Raw genomic sequence first — 26,220 nt, 5'->3', positions numbered from 1 at the left:
AAACATAAAGTCTATTAAAAAATGTGTGAACTTTAAATGGTTATATCTGAATTCTATTTCCTTACAATTTCAGATATTTTCATTGAGTTAATAATGAAATGATTGATACGTGTTGGAAATCTTTCTTTCCCCTGACTTTTTGTCTATTATTCTCTTACTATTTTTATTTTCTCCCATCACAAACACTTCATTTGGTAGCACTACCTATAGTAATCTATTTTTAAGAACCAGTTTTCCAGGAAAAAGATAGAATAGTATACTCAATTTATTGAAAGTGCAAGACTTTATCAATAGAAAAGACTGATTTTACAGAGCTAAAGTGTGGCTTATCTTCTTTCATTAACTCATCAATTAATAAGTGTAGTGATGGAGATAGCAATATAAAAAAAATATTGAGACTAAAAAAGAAAGATTTGAGACCTAAGATTTTGAAGCACAAACATTCAGTTAGACCACATACTTTGATGAGACTCAATATATAACTGAAAAACTGCCCACTTCATTTTGCCATTGCAGACAAATATGAAGGTACACTGGTTTAACTATGGAAAGAACTAGTCTAGAGACCAAATACACACAATGGCAAGGCCTGGTTCTGAAATGCCTTCTGGTTTGTCATAGCTTTAAGGTAGGCCTTCTGAGGATAGGTGAGAAGATACTACAAATTCCTTAAAGGTACTAAACTCATCCTAAGACAAGCAGTCACTGGTCGAGTGCTTTGTGATTGAAAAAAGATTGTCACATATGTTGTATTTGATCCTCATGACAAATAGAAATGGCAAGAAATAGGATATATTGGAGTATATGAGGAAGCCATTTGATGTAAACCTAATTTAGTCTTACTTTGTTTTTCCAAAAGGGGCCAACATGGCCGTTAAGCATGCATGGTATAGCTGCTTAAGCATTTGCTATTTCCCAAAGACAAGAACAAAGGCCCTTAAGATAAAGGTACAACTTCCCCCAGATTGGCATTTCCTTAAGGATAAGCATCTTTCCCTAGGCTAGCAACTGATTGCTGTGCTCACCTGTGACCATCCAACTCAAGGCAACAGAAATGCCACTCTGCTGTGTCCACTGAGACAGCAGACCTACTACCTGCTATGTCCATCAATCACTGTGCCAACAGGGCAGTCTCGTGACTATTGTAAAAGGGACATTTCAATCACATGTGAAACGTGCTCTTTGAGGGTATATAACCACGCTGTGCACCCCACTTCTTTGGTGCCCTTCCTTCCTTTGGGGAGGAAGGCCCTGGGCTATGGTCCTCAGATTTTGGCTCAGAATAAACTCACCCAAATTTTCATTTATCGATTGGTTATGGATTATTTTCCTTGACACTCACAATAGCTTCATAAGTTAAATAGTATTAGTCTTCTCAATTTACAGCTGGGGAAACTAAGCCACAGATAAATTGTGCCTCTAGCAAGGTCATAGAATTTTCAATGATGGAGCCGTGAATAACATAATTCGTGAAGCCACTTTTGTCATAGTCTAGTGAGGGTGCACTGCTCAAAACAAGTTTATTAATAACAACAAAAAGAGAATCATTAGGAGAGACCCTTAAAATGATCTTAACTAGTTAAATCCAAAGATGTTTATGAATTGGTCAGGAAGTTCAATAGAGAACAAATAATACTGGTGATTCAAATCCAATTACTACAATTAGATGCCTTCCAAAAAATGATGATAAAAATAAGCTATGTGTTTTTAACTATGGCATTCTCTTAAGTGGTTAGGAATTCCAGTGCATTTTTATGAACAAACATTTTAATTGCCCAGTTCATTTATATTTATAGAGCATATTGGGGATAGGGTAATCCTTAATTTTAGTCCTTCTCTGCAGAATAAGATCAAAAGGTAGAAAAAGAATGGTTGAGTTTTTTCAGCTGGATATTCTCACTTCCTTTGTAAAGCAGTGCTTCTGTCAGATAGTTAAGCAAGTAACATTCCTGCTTATGCCTGTGGTGGTTAGAAAGTAGATTTACTTTCAATTTGCAGTAAATTCTTAGACTGTGCTTTTCCAGTTAAGTCATTTTTGCCGTCCTCGTGACACACTGGGAATATGAATTCCTTTGAGCAACGAAGATCTATGATATTCCTTGGACAATGTTATTAGGCTATAATTTTATTGACTTAAAACCAGTTTCTGGAAAATAAGCCCTGGAGAAATTTCTTTGTGTCATTTTTCTGACCAAGGGACAGCCTAGTATACTGACCAAAATAAGATAAAAGCATACTGTCACCAGTTAAAGAGACTTTTCCTTAAAACCTATTTGGTAACCAAAAAAGTCTTTGAAATTTAACAGAGTTGCTCCTTTTTCAATGATTGCGCTATCCATCACTTCTAATCTTCATCCCAATTCATCCTCTCTTCATAAATACCTGAAGAACTATAAGATCATGGATCAGTAGATTGACTTATTCATTTAAGTCATATTGCATATCTGGCGCAGGATGAGAGATTTAAACCTACTACTGATCAAAAGACTTTGCCTCTCACTCTGATCAAAAGAACATTATGTTTCTCCTGAAAGAACAATTTATTCCAGAGTTGACACAAACTCGCATACCTTTTTAATATATCAAAATATGCCTCTTAAAGGAAATCCTATAATATGGAAACAGGCTCTCAAACAGACGACTTGAGTAAAACATTTCCTGCTTCTCTGGAACACGGACCAAATGCAGGGGGCTGAAAAGGATCAAGTATTCCACCTTCTACAGAAATCTTCAAACAAGCCACATCACCCTTCCAGAGCTTACTAATAGTCCTTCTGCTTCTCTGCACCCAACCGTCACCTGCCTTTCCCAAGCTATTTGAACAGAAGACCAGTGAAAAGAAAGACAAATTGAATCACTGGAATGAGGAAAAAAGGTCCAAAAGCTGGGGAGGTTCCCAGTTAGGCAAAGTGATTAGGTGTAAATGACTATTGACTTACCCATCAGAAGGCTGCTCAACAAAGGGGAGGAGGGTCCACGTCAAAAGTTGGCCTGATCTGCCCACCGAGCAACGCAACGTCAGAGGGCTGCTCAGGGGCATGATGGACGCTACAGCCTCCCCAGTCAGAGCTGGCCTGAGCTGCCCACCGAGCAACGCAACGTAACGTCAGAGGGCTGCTCAGGGGCATGATGGACGCTACAGCCTCCCCAGTCAGAGCTGGCCTGATCTGCCCACCGAGCAACGCAACGTCAGAGGGCTGCTCAGGGGCATGATGGATGCTACAGCCTCCCCAGTCGGAGCTGGCCTGATCTGCCCACCGAGCAACGCAATGTCAGAGGGCTGCTCAGGGGCATGATGGACGCTACAGCCTCCCCAGTCAGAGCTGGCCTGAGCTGCAAGCATTATTCCTGCTCAGAAAAGATAAGACCGGGATACCAGCAGCCAGTGTCGGTATAGGCCTCAGGCCAAATGAGGCGTAAAAGAAGGCTGCTGCTGCCCTCATAACACAGAGTGCCAACTGAATAAGTGCGGGGAGTTTAGAGCCAAGACCAGACAGAGGAGAAGGGAGAGAACCCTAGAAAGGAAAGGAAAATCCTTGAATACAACTGAAGTTTTAAATGAAAATGACTAATAAATCCCTGGTTTGTTTTTGTTTATAGAAAACTTCTCAAGTACATCAATAATGAGTGGACATGAGAGCTCATGATAAAAAATGAAAGTTGGGTTACAGAAATATAGATACATATGCAAACATCTGAGGTTTTTCTTGAAATTCACCTATTCTATTAGCATTTTTATATTAAATATATAAACGATTTCTTCACAGACCAAAAAAAACCAAGAAACCAGAAATACTGGCTCTGTGACAATAGCAGTAGATTCACAGCAGTCATTTCAAACCTGTCACCAGTAACAAAATACACATTTAAGTGAAATGTGATTTCTTAAAAGCTGCAGTTTAAATTTTCAAGTTCTGTCAAATATCTGACACCTTACAGTTGTACAAATAGAAAAACGTGGGTATCCTTCTTAATCTTCAACGTTATTTTACATTGACTCGAAACTAATTTTACTATAGTTTACACCACCAGAAGTCAATAAGAAGTTTCAAAGGTTCCGACAGGCCAAGGATGGCCACTCTTATTGGAACCAAACATTGATTTCTTGATAAATTCTCACAAAATCTTTCCATATTGATTTACATGCCTTTGGAATCTAATATAAATGAAACAGTTGAGTTCTGAGTGTTACTGATTCTTTTAGCCTCCGTACACTATCCACTAGAATATGATTTCGGTCTGTTTTAGTCTCTACTACATTCCCAGCACCTAGAATAATCCCCGGTTTACTAAACATATGCTGAATTAAGAAATGAGTATTTGAGTACTAACAGATAGTCCAGTGTCAAATACAGAGCAGGTACTGTTATGAGTTGAACTATGTCCCCCCAAATTCATATGTTGAAATCCTAACCTCAGGTGGTCTGAACGTGACTATATTTGAACATAGGGCCTTTGAGTAGGTCACAAGTTAAAATGAGGTCATCAGCGGGGTCCTAATCCAATATTACTGGTGTCTTTATAAGAAGAAGAAATTTGGATAGAGACATGTACGGAGGGAAAATCATATGGAGACACAGGGAGACGACAGCCATCTGCAAGCAGGAAGCGAGGCCTAAGAAGAAAGCAATCCTGCAAACGCCTTGAATGCAGACTTCCAGCCTCCAGAATTGTGAGAAAATAACTTTCTGTTGTTTCAGCCTCCCAGTCTACTTGACTTTGTTATGGCAGCCCAAGCAAACTAATATAGGTACTTAACTTTTTGACTGACAGACCGAATGAATAAATGCACAGAATTTTAGCAAAAAGTGTAATTTCTAATAAATGTTAGATTTCATCATGCAGCAATAAATCAAGCTATGATCACAAAACATGGTAGTATCCCCCTAATGGTGAATTAAAAGCACTGGTTTCACCTTTCTCATGGTATTAAAAAGACATTTGTGAGCCTGTCAAATCCTATAATCCTGACAGAATCCATCAATGCTCATACAAACAGAACATTACCTTGTTAATTTTAGTTGCCTGTTCCAGGCCCAGTGATTATTAGATCCCAAACAGAGGCAAAGGTTATAATATGGAAAATAATATTTCAAAACAGGATTATGAGGGTTCTAGTTTACTTAGACTCCTGAGAAGCTATCAAGTGTGCTGTGACCAAGTTTAATTTTCATAGGAAATTCAGTCCTTTCAATTGTAAATAAATAAAAAAATGTATGGAGTATTGGAAAAGTGGAAGGCTAGGACTATTGAGCTATAACAGAAAATGATTAGGGAGTATCCATGTACTTTTTTGCTGTTAAAAAATTCTTCAGTGATTTTATATCCAATGAGTGTGCAGAGGTTAAAATATTAATTGCCACATAAACATTCAATATTCTTTTTATTTTGAAAGGAGCAAAACTTGCTTAATATTATAATCTTATGTATGGAAACTTCTGCAAGATGAAAGCTATGAATAGCCACAAAACCCAGTTACAGAGTAATGTGTTCCTAAAGTTCTAAAACTTTAGAGGTAAATGAGAGTCATATCCTAGAGCACAGAATTCACATTGAATGGCATTGTTTACTGGAGAAGTGTGAGGAGCAATTGAAGCCAAAGGATATTATTTAATTGCCAGAGAGCTAAAATCTGTTATTAATCTTGTAGAGGGACTTGAGTCTAGTGTTAGAATCATCTTGGTTAGACTATATCCCACTGATTGAACTAGACAGAAAATCTATAAATAGAGTGATGCACTTGCTTTGGAAGATTGTGGGTTTACCACATTTGAAAAGAACAATTAAATTTGAGGCACTAATCTAAAAAAAATGTTAGGATGTCTTTTGTTCAATACCAAAGGAGCTGTTAGTAAACCAAAGGAGAGTAACCCCAACAATAAAAAGAAAACAGTGATATTTTAGGATAATAAAAGTTGTTTTCTATTAACTAAAGAGTCCAAGTATCCAACATATATTAAAATATCTTATACAATGTGAAAATCTAAAACAATTCAATGAAATTCTCTTGGATAAGAACTCCATACACAATTGACTACATTGACTTGTTTAGAATTACTTGGTTTTTCCTCAGTTCGTTAGTTAATAATCATATCAACATGCAAAATATGTGTATAATGATAAATACTCAACGTATCAAGGCAAAAAAATATGCATATAATGACAAATACTTAAGGTATCAAGGCAGTGAATGCAATACATACATAACATGAAATAGTTATGTTGGACTAAAAGACATATAAAAATTAAAAAGCTGGTAGAAAATGATTATTGGAGATCACCTTTGAGTTTTCACACTAGGGTGAAACTTTGAAGTCTTTTCTAATTCAAATAAGTATATATGATGCAACTTACTCTAGGCATATTGTTGTGTTTTGAACGTCAGGAAATTTGGAGCATAAATCACCATGATATTGGCCTTCTGTACACTGACCTGGAAATCTTCTGTGTTGCCTTAATGTCTCCAAAATAAGTTGCAACTATTTGTTCATATATCAGGATATCCTTGACCCAGTCAACATGCTGGCAGACAAATGAATATGTCATCACCTGTTTTTATTATCTGCATGCTAGTTCTTTCAATTATACAATCTCTAGTGTTAAATTACCACTCTACTGGCTCCCAAATCTATATTCCAGAGTTCACCCCACTTTATGGACCTCTCTACCACTTGGGAATGACCTATAGATACATTAAACTCATCATGTCCAAAACTGAATTAATCATCTTGGCACCTCCAATCATCTACCTGACCAAGATAGAAACCTGGATTCATCTCTGACTCCTTTCTCTCCTCACTCTTCACATTCAAGAAATCACCATGTTGCAAATTTCATTATATTAATATTTGTATGAAGCATCCTCTTATCTCCAATCCTATCACCAATACCTTAGTTCTGTTTACTCACCTAGCATACAACAAATTCACCTTAAATTATATCTTCATAGAATAAAGTTAGACATCTTCAGAAAGCTGAAACGTCATCAATGATCAGCTTTCTGCCAACCTACCTTCTCTCTGTCCTTACCACGTTCTGACCTGCATTTCAAATATTCCAATAATCCTTATGTGATTCACGGCCCTTGGATTTCATGCTGTTTCTTACTTTTGTACCATTGCTAAAGTTGTCCCCTGGATCTGAAATTCCTTTCTCTCCTTTTTTCACATGAGTAGTTTCTGCTTAAAGGTTAACATCTGCTGTAGGAGCTGTCTCCCGAGACACTCTTCCAGGATCCCTCCTAGACTGGGTTACATATCCATACACAGTACTTTCTTAGTACCCTGTGTCAGTCTCTATTTCTCTCCATTTCCACATTATTTTGTTAGGGTCTATTTGTTTTCTGCTTCACTAGTATAAGAGCAGCTTGAATCAAAGAACCATAACTTATTTACTTAAGCTTCTTCTGAAGCTACTAGCTCAATGCCAACCTATCATAGACACTTAGATAGTGAATAAGTGAATGAACGAGAGAGTGAGTGAATGGCTTAAGGAGAGACAGATAGTTGCAATGGATGAGATCATATTCCCTCCCCTTGGTTCTCTGTAAAAGACTTAATTTTTCTCTAAATTTTATGGGTCTTTGCCTAAATTCACTAAACTAACCAAAAATACCAAGAGATACTATATTATGTTTTTATTTTCAACCAGATGAAAATTATTAGAATAAATGGTAACCTAAATGTTTTCTAATAAATTGGGCTGAATAATCATGCTAATTAATTTCAGAATCTCATTTTTTTCTAAAAACATAGAATCTCATGATTTAATAAATGAAGATAATATTAACCAATGAACTATTTACCTGTTTTTAGAGGAAAAAAATGCCTTTTAACTGCAATTTTTTAATTTTAATTTTTCATTTTAGTCTTTCTCTTTGAAAATGGCAAATATTAACTGAATGAAGTTAAATATTTTTATTCAAAAGTCATCAAAATAAATAAGTATAAAATAAATCTAAATAACCTTTTAAATAATTTTTTGATACATTTGTAGCATTTCTGCTTCTGATATTATAGTTTGAAACTGTACTAAATTTGGGGGACACTGTGTACCTGAAAGTTCTCTTTAGAATTATGATCATTATTACTTTGTCAGTAATCAAGTCAGTTTCAAGGCTATACATACACATTAAACAGAAAGATATCTGAGAACCCAGTGAAGAATTTATTAAAAATGTTTTTAAGGTGGTTATCCTGGGTGTGGGTGGAAGACAGATCTAATCCATATCTAGAATATTTCAAGCAAGTTTGCATCATGTTCCCTCAGAATTCAATGCTGCCCACATGTCTTGGGCCTTAGTTCATCTTTCCAGACAATTTTTAGCCATATTTGCCATTTTTCCAAATAAATCACATACCAACAAAAGACACCCTAATTGAGTCTGTAGAGAAAATATTTCATCTATAAGAAACTTTTCATAATGTACATTTTAGGCCGAAGAACATATTCTCCTAACAATTTAACAGATATTTGGAAAGAGTTACAAAAGGTATTAACCTACAATAACTGTCACAAAACTATATTGCTTCCTGAGGTGAAAGATGACATAGAACATTTCATTATCAAATCCTCAATTTTTAAAAATTCCCATTTTGATGAAGAGTTTTTTATGATATAACAGCTGTTATTCTAAGACAAACTGCGAGGCTCGGCCTTATTTCACTTCTGAGTTGACACTTCACAGGTTTACATCTGTTGTTGCACTTTGGCTCATTCTTCTAAATAGAATCCAAGAGTATAAAAAGAGACAGGGATCTTAGTAGTAATCTTTATAGGTATGCAGACATTTTTAAAATAGTACAAAACCAAACTCCTAAGAAAGAGAAACAGCAGGTGGGAAGACGTAAATGGCCCAGCCACTAGGACAATGATTTGCTGTGATGCGACTTTTCCTGAATTTCTTGCACTCAGGTTATCATTGCTACTGTAAAGTGGAATTCCAGATTAAGGCTGCTAACAGTGTAAAACTGTAGCCCAAAGAATGGCAAAGCTTCCTTTCCTTGGCTGTTGAACAAGCTGTGCGATTATTGACAGACAGCAGAGCAGAGTTTGTGGCCAGGCCATCTGTACTGGGCATCATCCATGGTGCATACTTTGAAGTGAGGTTATCCAGGCCGCCACTCTACTGCACGTGGAAACCTACTTTGTATCACTTTGCCACTGTGTCCGTCACAGCTGACGAACCTGGAGATGGCACCTGATGTAAGACAGGCTACTCTCTGCTGGCTTGTGGCCTGTGACATGCTGTGGCATCCAACACCCTCTCAGGAATCTGAGCTGAAGCATGGAAAGACCTTAACCATTAGCAGTGGGCGCTGAACATGCAAAGTTTCCATCAGGTAGTTTTAGGGCAGTGCAGGGTCCAAGGCAGGCTGAAGTTAGGTTATATAGAAGGTAGAAGTTCAGGATTAGAAATCCAGATAGAAAAAAAAATGAAGAAGAAAAAGGGAAATATAGAGAAAGACCCTATGTAGGCTGTGGAACAGATTTAAGAGGTAATGGTTGGTTCCCAAAGCAGCAGCTCAATCCTTGATACAGCCTCACCTTACAGCCTTACCTTAGGTAACTTGGGTAAATTTCCTTCTTCCTTGTTACCAAACAGCCTGCCTGAAAAAAATGTGGGTGGCAGTAACCAGCCAAAGCTCGGTCTCTAGTTGCCTCACAAACAAGAACACATGAGTGGTCATTTCGAAGACCTCATGGCTCACTGCAAAACCAAAGTCTGCCACTATTTTTTTCCCTTCATCCCAGCAAAAATCTGGTTGAAGGGATATGGGAGCAATACTACCTCCGGAATCTTGTAAGGAGTACGCAGTCAGACACCTACTGAGCTCAGATGAGAGAAGACACTTCATATATACTTCTAGTTACTTTTGAAATTTTAATAAAGACTTCCTAATCGTAAGCAAAAGCAACTTGAACAAAAATAATTCATAAAGGAAAGTTCAAGATGTGTCTGTTAGATGCTGCAGGACATCTTAGGGAGTCAAAACTTCTCATACGCAGGCAATGACAAAGCTCACCATTTAGAGGATTTGACTTTACAAGACATTTCATGGTCATTTACGGACATTTTCCTATCTTTGGGAGATAACATTACTACTTCTATTCTTTATAATATAAAATAAACGAAGGTACAATAAATTTAGTTCTTTTTGCAATCTCTTATTTTGAAAGTCATGGGAACAGCCAAGATCCTAGTGTGTACTATTGTATAAAACTATCAACTCTATTTCAGCAAATGTAGTCAAAGGCAGGGAAAAGGCTCAAACACCTTCAGAGGCACGCAAGACAAGAACATCCAAATTTACAAAATCAGAAATGGAGGAACGGCAAGCTTCCTTACCAATGTGTTTTAGTGTTATTTAAGTAGAGGCTCACCTATAATATCTAAATACAGATTATTGATTAACTAACAGACAAGTTGGGGCAGGAAATGGCAGAAGCGTCTTTCAATTTAAAAGCAATTAAAACTCAGAATCAATGCAGAAAAAATTAAAATTTAATCAGAAGGTTAAATTTATAAGAAAGTTTCTGAGACTGTATCTACTACACATAGAAAACTATTACTCTAAGTAAATATTAGGCTTTTAGAAAATTTATGAGTGAAGGATCAATGAAACAAGGCATTCTCTATTTTCCCATCAAGGCAAAAAAAGATTTTAAATACCTCCTACTCTCTTCTCACACCCAAATTTAAGGAAAATCCATCGAAGAGCAAGAACAAGAGTTTCCCACATGATCCATTGGTACAAAGACTACATCAGGTTCCTTACAAAGGAGGATTGATCTACAGATTTGGATTACTACCGTGTAGCAAGCTTCCAGGTCTCCATTTATATGTAAGCAAATGAGCCCACTTGGGTGTATGACTGTAACCTCCATGTTATTGAGCATAAAGTGAGTAAACAGTGCCTCTCTGAACTATTGCTGCGCTGAAAATAGAAGTTCAATGATACATGAAGTATCATGGAGTGTTTGCGCACAAAGAGGAATTGTTTTCAGTGCCTACACCAATAAGAAATAAAATTTCATAACCAAAAGTGTCCTTAAAAACAGTTCCCGTGATCACAGTGTGCAAAAAGAGGTGGATTCTGCAAAGAATATGCAACCCCCAGAATGGCTATAGAGCCATAAAAAATCTTAGGTTAGAAAAATATAAAATAAATATAGCTAACACTTATATAGCATTTACTCTATGCAAGGCACTAGTCAAGTGCTTCATACATATTAACTCATCTAATTCTCACAGTAACCTTTGAAATTATTACTTTAGAGAGAGGGAATTGACACATACACTTAAAAATTTTTACACACACAAATATAAAGTTATTAGGATAGACTTAGTGGTATATTATTTTATTTTTAGAGTTATTAGGATTACTGAGAATTTATTGTTCTGATAGGAATTATATGTTTATATTTTTATGTCAAATTTTTGCTCAGTAAAAATACTGTAAACAAAACGGACTCCAAGAAGGACCACACTGATTTCAGAAAAAGAGAGCCAATTCTGACCTCACTTGACAGCTCTGCTGGATTTGTACCAGCTGCCCATTTTATCTCCTTTAAACTCTTTGTTCTTTGATAGTCCAATGACTCTTGCTTGGTTCTCTTTCTACCATTTTGACCACTTCTCAGGCTCCATGGCAGCCATGAAAATGTGCCTGCAGATGCCCAACTACAGTGAGCTTAACTGACCGTGGGCCCTAGCTATTGCTCTCTGGAATCCATTGCCACATTGGCTCCAAGATCGCACTTCCCTCAGGCTGCCTCCAGCCAATAACAGCGTGCGGCACGGATGCTAAGTCAGGTCCGTCACTGGGAGACACAGGACACTTCTGAAAGGCAGCTTTCACTTAATAGTTCCCTAATAGCTTTGCCAACCTTCCTCAGACTTCACAATGGGTCTAGGATGCTTCCACCCCGCTTTTCTCCCCTCTCTCCTCACTCAAGGTCAAGTTCACATGGTGACTTGACATTTCTTTCAGCTTTTCCTTGTTCCCCCTCCCCCACTTTTTTCCTCACAGTCATTTCCTCAGGAAAACCTCAACACACTTAATTCTATCTTGGTATCTTCTTCCCATAAGATTTGACTAACACAGTCTCCTTTGTCTATTTTTTTTCTTACATTTGCCTCATAAATACATGTGTTCCTCATGATTCTGTTCATAGTTCTTTTTTTTTCTCCCATCCTAGTAGAAGCCTACAGCTTCCAGTACAGCCTATACCTGTTGCAACCAAAATATGTGTTTTTATACTGGATTATTCTTTGGGGCTCTATACTCATCTTTGCTAAATAGATATCTCCATTTAGATGTCTCAAAAGCACTTCAAATTCAAAATTTTAAAAATAAAGTATATCTTGTCTCTTAGAAGGATTCCTCTTTCAACATTCCTTAGCCAGGCATAACAATCATGATTCAGCGCAGAAAACAGACAGACTCTCAGCATATCAAGTAGAAAGGCGCTTAACACAGGACACAGGTGCTTACAAAAATTTTGGAATGACTGTGGACCTTCCACTATTTTATTTCATTCACATTTTACCCCACTTGAGCTACAATCCACGGATCAGGAAACTGCTGCTGCTACTGTTCTCCCTGATTCATGAAGAGGGTGCGACACCTGAGGGTGGAGTCCCCAGTGCCAGAGCTCACCTCTGTCAGATCCTCTCAGCCAGCTGCCAGGGCTCTGGGAAGGTGACTTCTGGCTCTCTTATGCTTTTCAAATCTCTTAAGAATATATCTAGTTGGGAAAAACTAATTCATATACATAATGCAGGCTGCAAGGGACTCTAGGCAACATAGATTTCAGCTTTCTGAGCTCGAGTTGAAGGAGGTTCAGGTGGAGGTTGAGAGAACCTATCTATGTAGCTACCTGATTAATGTCACCAACATCTTCCCATTCACCCAAGTCAAAAAATGGAGGGTGCTGAAGATTCCTTTCTCTTCCTCATTCCATTCATGACTGATTAGTAGCCTTATCTGCAGCAAAACTGCTACTGGCTGACCTCAGGTCTTCACAGACTCTTACTTGGGCTTCTGTAATAGCATCTTAGTAATTATCTAATAGTATCTTAACTCTCTACCTTTACCCTCCATAATTCCACACTACGCTTTTCCTAAACCTTATCCTGTCACTCCTTCAGTCTGGAAGCTCTTTATCCTGAAGGGAATGTGGGACTCATTCAGGGTTTTTAAGTGTTGTCAGAGAGGCCAAGGAAGTAAAGTCCTAATCCCCCTGGCATGAGCTGCAAAGCCCTGGAGGACTTATCCCTGGCTAACATCTCCGGACTTATTTCTATGCCTCTCCTTCGTGTGCCCCAAAGTATTTGTGTGCCAAAGCATTTGCCATACCTCAAATCTGCAATATTATTTCGCTCAACCTGATTTTGCAGGAGTTATTTCATCTACCTTGAATTCTAGCCCTCCTCACCTCTTTCGCTCAGCTAAATCCTATCTTCCTCCAATTCTCATCTCAGTAAAACAACTCCAATAAACAAGTTAAGGCCAACTGAAGCAGAGCTTACTTCTAACTACTATGATTATATCACTGGTCACAACATATAGGAATTACTAGCTTACAATTAAGGCCACCCATTTAGATGATATCCACACTGAAGTTCCTCAATGGCAGAGCACATGCCTTATTTGCCTCCATATCTAGAATATAGCAGGTGTGCTTAGTAGAAGAATGGTCGATAAAAGGATTGAAAGAAGGGAGAAAAGTAAATGGACGGGAAAGAGGTTTAAGATAAAGGTAGCAAAACCATACTGAGGCTACTGCTATAAGACAAATGAGAATGATTATTTTTAAAGGCAAAATTCTGTAATATTTTGAGACAAGTTCATGTTTTGTAGTATCAATTTTATAAATAATAAATTTTAATAACATTTTATTAGAAACAAAAATATTTTAATGAAATTTATTGCACAATCTTAGTGTTGTCTAATTATGAAATATTTGAAAACAAATAAGTGATATATTTAAATTAATACAATGCAGAACTATACTTGCTTTTTATTAAAAAATAATAAACACAGATTTCAACTAAAAAACGTATTATTTTTTGAGGAAGATTAGCCCTGAGCTAACTGCTGCCAATCCTCTTCTTTTCGCTGAAGAAGACTGGCCCTGAGCTAACATCTGTGCCCATCTTCCTCTACTTTATATGTGGGACGCCTACCACGGCATGGTTTGCCAAGCGGTGCCATGTCTGCACCCGGGATCCGAACCAGCAAACCCCGGGCCGCCAAAGTGGAATGTGCGCACTTAACCGCAGCATCACTGGGCCGACACCTACAAAATGTATTATTATCCATATAATATTATTTAGAGAACTCTTAAAATATATGATAAATATCATAATCTGAACAAGAAAATTTTTTTACTTTATAACACAATAAAATGCTTACATTAAGTACATCATTATCTAATCATTAATAATCTACAATAATTATTGGAAAAATTTTATACATTATTATTTTTATTTATATCTCAAAAAAGTTTACAGGTTGCATATATAATTATCATTGTCACAGTGCGTTGGTGCTGGTCATAGACTCTTTAACCTCTGTGGATTTAAAGTAACGAAAACAGCTTCAGGTAATGTCTGTACACGCTATTCCCTAAAATAATGACATATATATATAGCACATAAATTGGGAATGCATTTTGCTGGGACTATTCTATATAGAGACAGCAGTTATGTAACCTGGATGACATGTAAACATCAGCCTATAGACGTAGGACATACACTTTTACAACCAAGGATTCCACTTCGTGGTGCATATGGTGCATTAAACAGTTTTAAATAAGGGAGAATTTTGTCGTCAGAGCAATTGGTCTATGTGAATGTTTCCCAAACTGTATATTCAAATCACGTTACCTTCAGTTCTGCTGTAATGTGATATACGTAATCTAAAGATCAGTGTGCTATGCAAAGTCATGCAAAACAACAACAACTAGGGCTTACGGGAAAAAATGCGTTTAGACATACAACACTCAAACTTCGTCAAGTGACACATTTTTAAAAAAAGATAGAAACCTAATAAAAACAGTAGAAGAGTTTTACACATATTTAATAGTTAAAAATACTTAAACCTACAACAAGTATGGCTGCTTAGCTAGAAAAAGACCTGCGCGCCGTTTGCTTGAGGAGGTGAGCCGCAGAAGGGGTGCAGCTTGTGAGCTATTCAGAAGTGGTAGAGGGAGGGTTATCTGAAATCTCACAAGAAGTTCTAACACCAGATGTGGAGAGTCATGCTTCAAAACACATGCAGGGATCTGAGGCAGCTGGTAAAGGAAGTGTGTCTGTTCTGTGCACCCTCAGGTGTCTCAGTTCAGCTGGGTGCAGTTTTCCAAATTCACTTATTGCTTCTGTAAGAATTGTGCAAAAACAAACACAAAATTTGCATTATGCTCAAAATGCTCCCTGATGTATCAATCAAATTTGGAGCAAATCTGCATTTTCAAAACAAGCATCAGAGCAGAACTGAGTGTAGTAGGTACTTGCAAAACACAAGTGGGAGAAGGTAGATTGTTTACTCAAATAAGTCTAGGAAATAAGTGGATTAAGCGATACTGAATTGTTTTCTAGTAAGAAATTTCAGGAACTTTATATGGTAATGTAAACTCTGAAACTTCCAGAAGGCAGTGACTTTGCAATATTTTCCAAAGTTATTTGACCTTGGAACTTTCCCTTTTATTCTGTAGAAGAAAAAACATTAACATCTCATAAAAATATTATTCCATGCAAAACAGTTTGATAAACGCTTCTTTTTAGTAATGTTTCATATTTATTGTTATAAAATGTAAAGCAAGGATTTTGCTCATAAGAGAAATATATTATGATCTAACTCAATTTTGTGTGTATTAAAAAAAGAAATCTGCAATAAATTTTCAACAGTACCATTAACATGTCTCACATTGCTGGTTGTGTTTCTTCTAGCTCATAGTGAACTAAATTATGACAGACAATTAAAATGCTTCCTTGGAGATGACAAAATGTCACCTTTTCAGCGTGATTAACCACACAATCAAGCTTTTATAAATCTACACCAAATAATTAAATTTGAGATTTTAAATGTATATGGTTTTCTGGGATTTCGGTATGACTATAACGTCTATAAATAAAATTCCTTTTTCGCAAAAAAGCTAAAAGAAAAGGAGTTCTGTTTTCAATTACTAATTCTACCTATTATATAATTATTTCATATAATATACCTATTAATAAGTTTTACAAAACAAGGATGATTGTGCATTCACAAATATAGGGAAGAGCATTCCAACAGAGAGAATAGTGTAAACTCACGGGAAAATCTCTAGTCTGCATGGGGTATGGTATGCAAGTTTGACTGCAATGAAGTTTCCGTGAAAGAGAACAGTGTGAAGCGAGTTTGGTAAGGAGAAATAGGAGTCAGACACACCGGTAGGAGTGAAGGTATTTTACAAGTGATTGCATGTAGGGATTTTTGAGAAAGATGGACAAGTCAAAGATACTCTGAATGTTAAGTTTAAGCAAATGGAACAATTATGCCACAAGAGAAGTAGGGAGCAGCACAAAGTCAAGAGTTGACTCAGGAAAATTATAGAGTTGACTATCTGATGCTTAAACAAGCCAAGACATTTCTTCGCTATTGTTTATTTCTTAGGTAATTCACTACACACACAAGTCCAAAACAGGGAAAAGAAAGGATTTGCACATATTACAGGTTTTCTGCTTGTAAATAGCTCCATTAAAAAGTTTGAAATCAAGGTAATTAATGTTAGCTGCTCTGATAGATGAACACCAATATTTCAGCAGCTTAACCCAGTAATATATGATGCTTGCTCACACCACAGTTCAGTGTAGTTGGTGGGCTACGGGGTGGAGGGAGCTGGACATGTGAGTTCTGTTCTGTGCAGTTGTTCAGGCTCCTTTCACAATATGGCTCTGCCATCGATAACATGAGTCTTCAAAGACTAATAGGAGAGAAAACATGTAGAATCGTGAGGGAGAGAACATAATGCACATCACTTCCACCCACATTCCATTAGCTAGAATTCAGTCCTAAGGCCCCACCCAATTCCAGAGATGGACAGAAGAAGTAAATTTAGCTCAATGCTCAGGAATAATACTCAGCATTGTCTCTGTCACCAAATAATAAATAATTGAGGACTTTAACCCTGAAATACTTCTCTTTTATTGTCCCTGTTATTAGTAGCCACAAACTATACAGAGAGCTAAAACCAAAAATAGTCCTGGCAAGAAAAAGATGCTATATACACTTTCATAACCTGAAGTTTAATTGATTTGAAAAGTAACTTTGCCGCAATCTTCCAAACGTAGCTTAAGTAAAACATTCAGAAACTGATAAATAACTAGCATCCGCTTGTCTTGGCTTGAACAAGTAAAGTTGCCAAGATACATGTGGATTTAATTTACAAAGCCTTCTGTTGTGGAGGTAGATTGGTTGCCTTAAAAAAGACAAACAAAACTGAGTTCCAATTTCTCCACATCTTCACCAACACTTGTTATCTTTGTTGTTGTTTTGCTTCATAATACTCATCCTAACAGGAGTGAGGTGATATCTCATTGTGGCTTTGATCTGCATTTCCCTGATGATTAGTGATTCTGGACCCCTCTTCTTGTCCCTGGTGGCCACGCGTATGTCTTCTTTGGAGAAATGTCTATTCAAGTCCTTTTCCCATTTTTAAATCAGATTTGTTTGGTTTTGTTTGCTATTCAGTTGTAGGAGATGCTTACATATTTTAGATATTAACCTCTTATCAGATTGATGGTTTGCAAATATTTTCTCCCATTCTGCAGGTTGCTTTTTTACTCTGTTGGTTATTTCCTTTGCTGTTCAGAAGCTTTTTAGTTTGATGTAATCTCACTTGTCTATTTTTGGTTTTGTTGCCTGTGATTTTGTTGTCAAATCCAAGAAATCACTGCCAAGACCACTGTCAAGGAATTGTTGCCTGATGGGTATAAAGCTTCAGTTTCACAGATGAATAAGTTCTAGAGATCTATTGTACAACATAGTGCCCATAGTTAACAATATGGTATTTGCACTTTAAAATACGTTAAGAGGATAGATCTTATGTTAAATATTCTGACCACAAAAAAAAGAAAACAAAACAAAAAAGAACACAAATGGGGGCAGGTCCGGTGCCGTAGCAGTGAAGTTCACGTGCTCTGCTCCAGGAGCCCCGGGTTCACGGGTTCATGCTTATCAAGCCATCGGGTGGCAGGCATCCCACATATGAAGTAGAGGAAGATGGGCACGGATGGTAGCTCAGGGGGATTCTTCCTCAGCAAAAAGAGGAAGACTTGGCAGTGGATGTTAGCTCAGGGCTAATCTTCCTCAAAACAAAACCAAAAACAAAACAACACACAAATTTTTGAAGGTGATGAATATGTTTAGCACCTTGATTGTGATGATGGTATATGCATACGCCCAAACTCATTAAAATGTATGCATCAAATAAGTAGATCTTTTGTATATCAATTATATCTCAATAAAGGTTAACAAACTGAGTGCTGTCTAATTATTCATCTTTTTCTTTCTGAGTTCAGAGTAAATATAGTTTACATTAATGCTATATGGTTTTTAAACATTGTGAATGAAAATAAAACTTTTCCAGCTATGATAACAGAATCTGCAAGGGAGAAATATCAGATATTATCACGTAAGGAATGAGCCCCTTCTTGAACCCTGTGAGAAATTGTAGCTACTCACATAGAGCTCCCATCCATAGCCTAGTCTACCTCTTTTACCAAATATTCTCCCCGGGTTTCAGGTATTTTAAATTGAAGCATTACTGCCTGGATTCTTAATTCAAAGAAATCGAAAGGATAAATAAATTCAATATCCTGGCCAAAAAGGTAGTGAATCTGTTTCAAGAACACACACACACACACACACATACATACACACGTGTCTCTCTTTTAAGCAGGAATAAACCTGGATGCCTCAAGATGGCTCATTGTGATATCAAAAAATGTCCTCTCCGGACCAAGTTTTTTCCTTGAAAACTTGAAAAGGGAAATTCAGTCTCTCTCATTCTGCTTGCTTCCCGATTCCACAGCTTCTGCATCTGAATCAGTGTTGCCCTGCAATTTGTATCTCTGGAACATCCTCCTTGTCTCGCAGACTTCCACTGCGCTTTGATTGGTCAGAAGGAAGCAGAGGAGGAGCCACTCTGAACATTTTTTTTCCTCCACACACCATAAAATCAGCAGCAGCTACTAACACTCAAAGCAATGCTTCAGGCTGGGAACTAACACCTCTGAGAGGCAGCTGATGTGAGCATGTGCAGACAGATTCGTCTCCCAATGGCACAGCAGCTCCTAGGAAAATTAATTTGAAAAGACCTGAATGCATGAGACCAAAGTTAAAGTAGAAGAGAGAACAAAAAAGCAAAGAGCAGACTCTTTCGACTGAGAATGAGCATTTTGAAGCCTAAGATTTTAAAGTGCTGGTGATCAGAACAACACCTGAAAGAGACTAAGAACTCCATTTCGAGCTTCACAGCATGTGACATGTGCTCACCACAGGCATGCCAATTTTAGCCTCATAACTTTCAGCCAGATACAGACGTGGAGAAAATCACTGTGGCTACCTGACCCAGGAGGCTGAATCAGCTCAGAAGGGATTTGAATCCACTTGGCACAGGATGGACTCTACTCACCGCCATGGAATGCACACTTCTCTCCACTTCTGGAACCGCAGCACCTACGGACTGCACAGCAATGCCAGTGAGTCCCTTGGAAAAGGCTACTCTGATGGAGGGTGCTACGAGCAACTTTTTGTCTCTCCTGAGGTGTTTGTGACTCTGGGTGTCATCAGCTTGTTGGAGAATATTCTGGTGATTGTGGCAATAGCCAAGAACAAGAATCTGCATTCACCCATGTACTTTTTCATCTGTAGCCTGGCTGTGGCTGACATGTTGGTGAGCGTTTCAAATGGATCAGAAACCATTGTCATCACCCTGTTAAACAGTACAGATACGGACGCACAGAGTTTCACGGTGAATATTGATAATGTCATTGACTCAGTGATCTGTAGCTCCTTACTTGCATCAATTTGCAGCCTGCTTTCAATTGCAGTGGACAGGTATTTTACTATCTTTTATGCTCTCCAGTATCATAACATTATGACGGTTAAGCGGGTCGGGATCATCATAAGTTGCATCTGGGCAGCTTGCACGGTTTCGGGCATTTTGTTCATCATTTACTCAGATAGTAGTGCTGTCATCATCTGCCTCATCACCATGTTCTTCACCATGCTGGCTCTCATGGCTTCTCTCTATGTCCACATGTTCCTCATGGCCAGACTTCACATTAAGAGGATCGCTGTCCTCCCAGGCACTGGCACCATCCGCCAAGGTGCCAACATGAAGGGGGCGATCACCTTGACCATATTGATTGGAGTCTTTGTGGTCTGCTGGGCCCCATTCTTCCTCCACTTAATATTCTACATCTCTTGTCCCCAGAATCCATACTGTGTGTGCTTCATGTCTCACTTTAACTTGTATCTCATACTGATCATGTGTAATTCCATCATCGATCCTCTGATCTATGCACTCCGGAGCCAAGAACTGAGGAAAACCTTCAAAGAGATCATCTGTTGCTACCCTCTGGGAGGCCTTTGTGATTTGTCTAGCAGATACTAAATGGGGACAGAGGAGATGCTAAAAACATGCATAAGAGACTCTTTCATTCTTATACAACCTGAACAGCGTGCATCAGCAACAGCTTTTCCTTCTGTGTAGGGCACTCGTTGAGAACATCTATTGCATAAATTTAAGTTTATGATATGAAAAAATGCCCAGTGTCTGTATGTTTTTAATGTCATGCTACTTTTTGCCTGTAAAATGTTAATCCCTGTTATAGGTTATAGGCACTATGGATTTACAAAAAAGAAAAAGGTCTTTATTAAAAGCTCAACAATGTCTCTTTCTTGTTATTCATAAAGATTTGACACTTTGCTTGTTTTAGTAACATGGAAATCACAGCCTCATTAAATATATTCTAATAAACGGTTTCTTACATTACAGTACAGAACATTAAAGTGTAAGCACTTGATTCTAGCATTTAAGGGGGAAATTTTGAAGAACAGATGCTTAATCTTTAAGAAAATCAGCTGAAATTTCAAGTGATTTAATAAAACTTGTTCATTCTCCCTGTGCAGAAGTAGAAATGAAGCTCCTGTTGAAAGAAAAATAGCTACTGGGAAAAAGGTGGATTTTGAGTCAGAAAACTCTATGTGTTTCTCAAAGACAGACAGATTAATTTGCCCAAGCAAACAGTCTGATATTCCATGCAGGCAGTTCAGTTTCGGGTTACAGAATAGCAGCTAGGGGGACTAAAGTGCTCTGGAGAACCTAAGTCAACATGGCAAGCTAAACTTCCTGATACCCAACTGTTTCCAGCCATCATTAATAAAAACAGAGAGTAAGGTCTTTCTGCCCCTTTAACCAGGGACCAGCATCTGCTGAAGTGTCCAGAAACAGTGGTGCTGCTCTGTGAGATCCAGCTTCCACTCTCTAAAGAACCACACGCTCAGTAATCAGCTCCTTCATTTTCCACGTGCAAGTGATTGCTGTTTACTTATTGCTTATTTTTTGAACTGGAGTTGAAGGATTCATTATCAAGGATTTTAACTTTAAAAACCAAATCTATAGCACAAATATTTTTAGGCAATATTTGTAAATATCTAAAATAAGGGAAGCTCTGATGCTGGTACGTTATAAGCAGGAAGGAAGGACGTACTGAACCCCAGAGGATGTCATGACACAAATGAGCCTTCCACAGCCACATTTTGGACAGTAAATACTTGTTTTGCTGCAAAACAATCCCATAGATTTGGCTACTGAGCAAGAAAATCTGTACTTTCCAATTTGTGTGTATTTAAAATTAAGAGAGAAAATATATTAGGCTGAGGATTACCAGTAAACTAACCTTTGATTTAATTTATAGTGTCTTCAGATGCTTATGGGCAGAAATAACATATGAAGGTACTTAATTCAAATCTAAATATTTTACATATTGAGAACAAGTCCTGGGAAACCATTCATCATTTGTGTGGAAACATTACATTAAAGTCTAAGGGCAAAGTTAAAGTTTACAAATGAAAGGTGGTACTGAAGCCTGATTCACTGCAATTCTTCTATTTTTACGCAAAAATAAGTGAGGATTTAAATATAGACTAATCTAACAGTCAAAGCCGAAAGCTGCAGCAGAACACAGATGGTACTTTTGTGTTTGTTATCATTCCCATCCATTCTTTGACGTAGTGATTGTGAGAAATCCCAGGGACTGGAGATACAGAAAAGAGAGCTTTTAGCATGCCCCATCTTCTGTAGTGGCTGTCCTTCCAGTCTATTCTATTTCTCCCTCAAGTGTCATCTCGGATGCTGCCTCATCCATTCAGAATCAGCCCGCTTCTCCCACTGGAAAGAAATTCGGCTCCTTAGTCTTCACGTTCACACCTCCTCCTGGAGCGGTTTACTGTGTTAGGGTGAGTGTTAGTCACGAAGATTCCCTGCCCCGCCAGCCTCCCCACACGCCCAGGGCACAGCATTAAGCTTCAGTTTTTTTAAGTGCTAAGACCATGTTTTACTCATTTTTCCTGTTCTCCAAACATTCCTCTATGATGTTACTTCTATCTTTCTCCAGTGAAAAGAATTCTCCTATGGGGACGCATCATGATCGCCCAAAGCCCGTAGTTTACACTAAAGTTCACTTGTGGAATTGTACATTCTATGTGTTTTGACAGTATCCACCATTATAGTATCAGACAGAATAGTTTCACTGCCTTAAAAACTCTCTGTGCTCTGCCTATTCATCTCTCCTTCCTCCTAACCTGCAGCAACCACTGATCCTTTTACTGTCTCCATAGTTTTGCCTTTTCCAGAATGTCATATACTTGGAATCATACAGTAAATGACCTTCTTGGATTGGCTTCCTTCACTTAGTGATATGTGTTTAAGATTCCTCCATGACTTTTCATGGCTCAATAGCTCATTTCTTTTCAGTGCTGAATAATATTCCATTGTATGGAGGTATCACAATTTATTTATCCATTCACTTGCCGAAGAACATCTTGGTTGCTTCCAAATTTTGGCAGTTATGAATAAAGCTGCTATAAGCATTTTTGTTTAGGCATGTTTCCAGCTCATACCAAGGAAAGGGAATTAACTTTAAAAATTTCGGTATAGGGGCTGGCCCCATGGCCGAGTGGTTAAGTTCGCGCGCTCCACTGCAAGCAGCCCAGTGTTTCGTTGGTTCGAATCCTGGGCGCGGACATGGCACTGCTCATCAAACCATGCTGAGGCAGCGTCCCACATGCCACAACTAGAAGGACCCACAACGAAGAATATACAACTATGTACTGGGGGCCTTTGGGGAGAAAAAGGAAAAAATAAAATCTTTAAAAAAAAAGAAAAATTTCGGTATAAATACTGTGATGTGCACGTCTACCCTTTCATACTTTGTTAAGGATGGTTAATTAGTATTTGAATCATGCTGGTCAGAAGTATCCACTCCAGATGGGACTCGTAAGCAGCATCAGATACCTTCACTGAAATGTTCACCACAAAGTTCAATTAATAAGTATAAAATATATTAGAAATGATTTTTATTGGTGAAATGAGGGATTTTTAAGACTTGATGTTGACTTAAAAATTTGTATAGCAATTGCCATAACTTACGCGAAGAAAGGGCAAGATTTCTGTCCATTTAGCAGGTGGCCTAACACTTAGACTCTGTGCCCAAAGCTCCAAACTAAATATTTTGAAATTACTAAGAAAATTTTTTGAAGAATTATTTAATAACAAGTAAATTTACATGTTAAAAGAATTATTCAATAGCACTGACTTCTGTTTTATGTTATAAGGAATTCACAAAACAAAACATTTCGTATGATACCAACTATCTAAAGAAAGTAGCACCAATCTACTTATGTCCCTCCTACATATTACTTTCCATAACTCGTGAACAATCAGTAGTCTTTATCCCTGGGTGATAATATTAAGGAACACGTTCACTATTTTTAGAGTGTGTTTGTATTATGTAAATTTACTACAATGAACGTATTTTAAGGTTTTAATTTTTAAAAAGCACACATAAGCATTACAAACAAAAAAGATGGTTGATGGAAATGCAGTTGTCAAATTACCAGTGATCTGTGCAGGAAGAGTAGATGTAAAAGAAGTCAGTTTGGAACCAGAACAGATCTTAGCTATCATGTCACCCAATCCTGTAAGTAAACTCAGACCGCCTAATTCACATCCATTACCAGAGGCAGCATCAAAACCTGAGACCCAGCTCCTGGCTCCTCATCCAGGTTTGCCTGTACCAAATGTCCAGCACCTTCTTTTGTAGAAAGCGCAGCTTTCCCAGTCATGAAGAACTAGGACTGAATTCTGGTTACACCACTTCCTAGCTGTGAGATTGTGTTGAAGTTAGTTTTCTCATCATGAAATATACATCATAATTCCTGGGAATCTTAAAAAGATAAAAGGCAATTATAAGATCAAGGATATAAATTTCCACAAAATGGAAACCAGTACATATAGGCCCTCAAAAAGGGTAATTACTATTATTTTTAAAAATACAAAGTAAATGAATACACTCATGCATGAATGAAGACTTACTAGTTTTGCTTCTTTGTCAGCCTCTTAACGTTATTAATAAACATATCTAGGCCTTGGGCTTAATTATATATCTTTCCTTAAATCACATTTAATAATTTCCTTGAATTTGACTGATTTTTTTGTATAAACGGATATATTTGAACATAGTAGACACACAGGCATACCTGTTTTCTATAAGGATAAATTTTTACCAGCAATAATGCTAATTGTTGGGGCTGGCCCCGTGGCCGAGTGGTTAAGTTCGCGCGCTCCGCTGCAGGCGGCCCAGTGTTTCGTCGGTTCGAATCCTGGGCGCGGACATGGCACTGCTCGTCAGACCACGCTGAGGCAGCGTCCCACATGCCACAACCAGAGGAACCCACAACGAAGAATACACAACTATGTACCGGGGGCTTTGGGGAGAAAAAGTAAAAAAAAAATAAAATCTTAAAAAAAAAAAATACGGATATTTAAAAAAAAATAAATAAATAATAATGCTAATTGTTTTAAAATTTGCAGTTCCACATTCAGGACTACAAAAGGCTAATTAGATCATGTGCCAAACATGAAATAACCAATTAGCCCATTTCTTCAAAAGTTAATTGATATTCATTAAACTTTATGCCATAAATTCAAGTGCTAGTACAAAAAAAATGCGTTATCTAAGATGAGGTCACTGATGTAAACCCTTGAAAAAGACCATAAATTATGAATTTATAGTCACATCTTGAAACTCAGTTATGAGACCATCACATATTGATCAAAGCTATGTGCATGACAGTAGAAAGGGCAAAGGGTTTGGACTAAGGGAATATTGGATTCAAATCTCTGATCTATTGACCAGCTCTAGAATTTAGGGCAAGTTACTTAACGATCCTAAGCATCTATAGTCTAACCTTTGGAATGAAGACAATAATATCCATCATCTCATAATGTGATTAATGATAAATATTAGATAATGTAAAATTAGATAATTTACAGGATCTAGTATAGTGCTCATCAACAGAGGTATCTAGTATTATAAGAATCAATCAAATTGCAGTCAAAAGGTTATCAGAGCTTCCAGCCTAGAAAAGATTAAATGATAATAGGGACTTGAATAGCCTCACTTCCCTAGCATGGAGAGACAAATCCTTTCAAATCTGTTTTCAGTATTTCTTTCCAGCAAGTAAAAATAAATTCCTATGCTTAGTATTTTAAATATAAAGAAATTTTGAACATAACAAGAGAATTCAAGGGAGGTAGTATGTGAAATTGGGTAGGAAGACAGACTGTTTCAATGGCATCTGGAATGTTGTAATACTTGTGTTGAATAAAGGGTGTAATGTATTCTTTAAAATTATCCTTAACAAGTTAGAAATGTATGACATGTACTCTTTTGTATAAATTCAATACTACATGAAAATTAAACAAATATATGCATTTATTTTGTAATGTGCTTAGTGAGAGGGAACATGCAAAGCTACATTTGCATATAACAAATAAAGGATTCCTAGCACAATTTAATGCTGCCACTTTGGAGGAAAAAAAAGAAGAGCTTTGATCTATGATAGATATGGCTGAATTTGGCCCTGGGTTAATGAAATTAATAAT

The 26,220-nt window shown here is 37.5% G+C and overlaps 1 protein-coding gene across 1 annotated transcript; it reads left to right on the top strand.

The window, feature by feature from the left end:
• The first annotated feature begins 19,243 nt into the window (after positions 1 to 19,243).
• MC4R (melanocortin 4 receptor) lies at positions 19,244 to 21,025 on the top strand. Its single transcript, XM_001489656.6, has one exon. The coding sequence runs from the start codon at positions 19,666 to 19,668 to the stop codon at positions 20,662 to 20,664; it is 999 nt and encodes a 332-aa protein (XP_001489706.1). The 5' UTR covers positions 19,244 to 19,665; the 3' UTR covers positions 20,665 to 21,025.
• Positions 21,026 to 26,220: the final 5,195 nt, after the last annotated feature.

Source organism: Equus caballus, chromosome 8 (assembly GCF_041296265.1).
Source record: "Equus caballus isolate H_3958 breed thoroughbred chromosome 8, TB-T2T, whole genome shotgun sequence".
In the NCBI taxonomy this organism is placed as follows: Eukaryota; Metazoa; Chordata; class Mammalia; order Perissodactyla; family Equidae; genus Equus; species Equus caballus.
Note: the sequence above shows the minus strand (reverse complement) of the source record. Positions and strands in the feature narration are given on the sequence as shown.

Excerpts from the sequence above, each read along its gene's own strand:
- MC4R (XM_001489656.6), top strand. The coding sequence starts at position 19,666 with ATGGACTCTACTCACCGCCATGGAATGCACACTTCTCTCCACTTCTGG.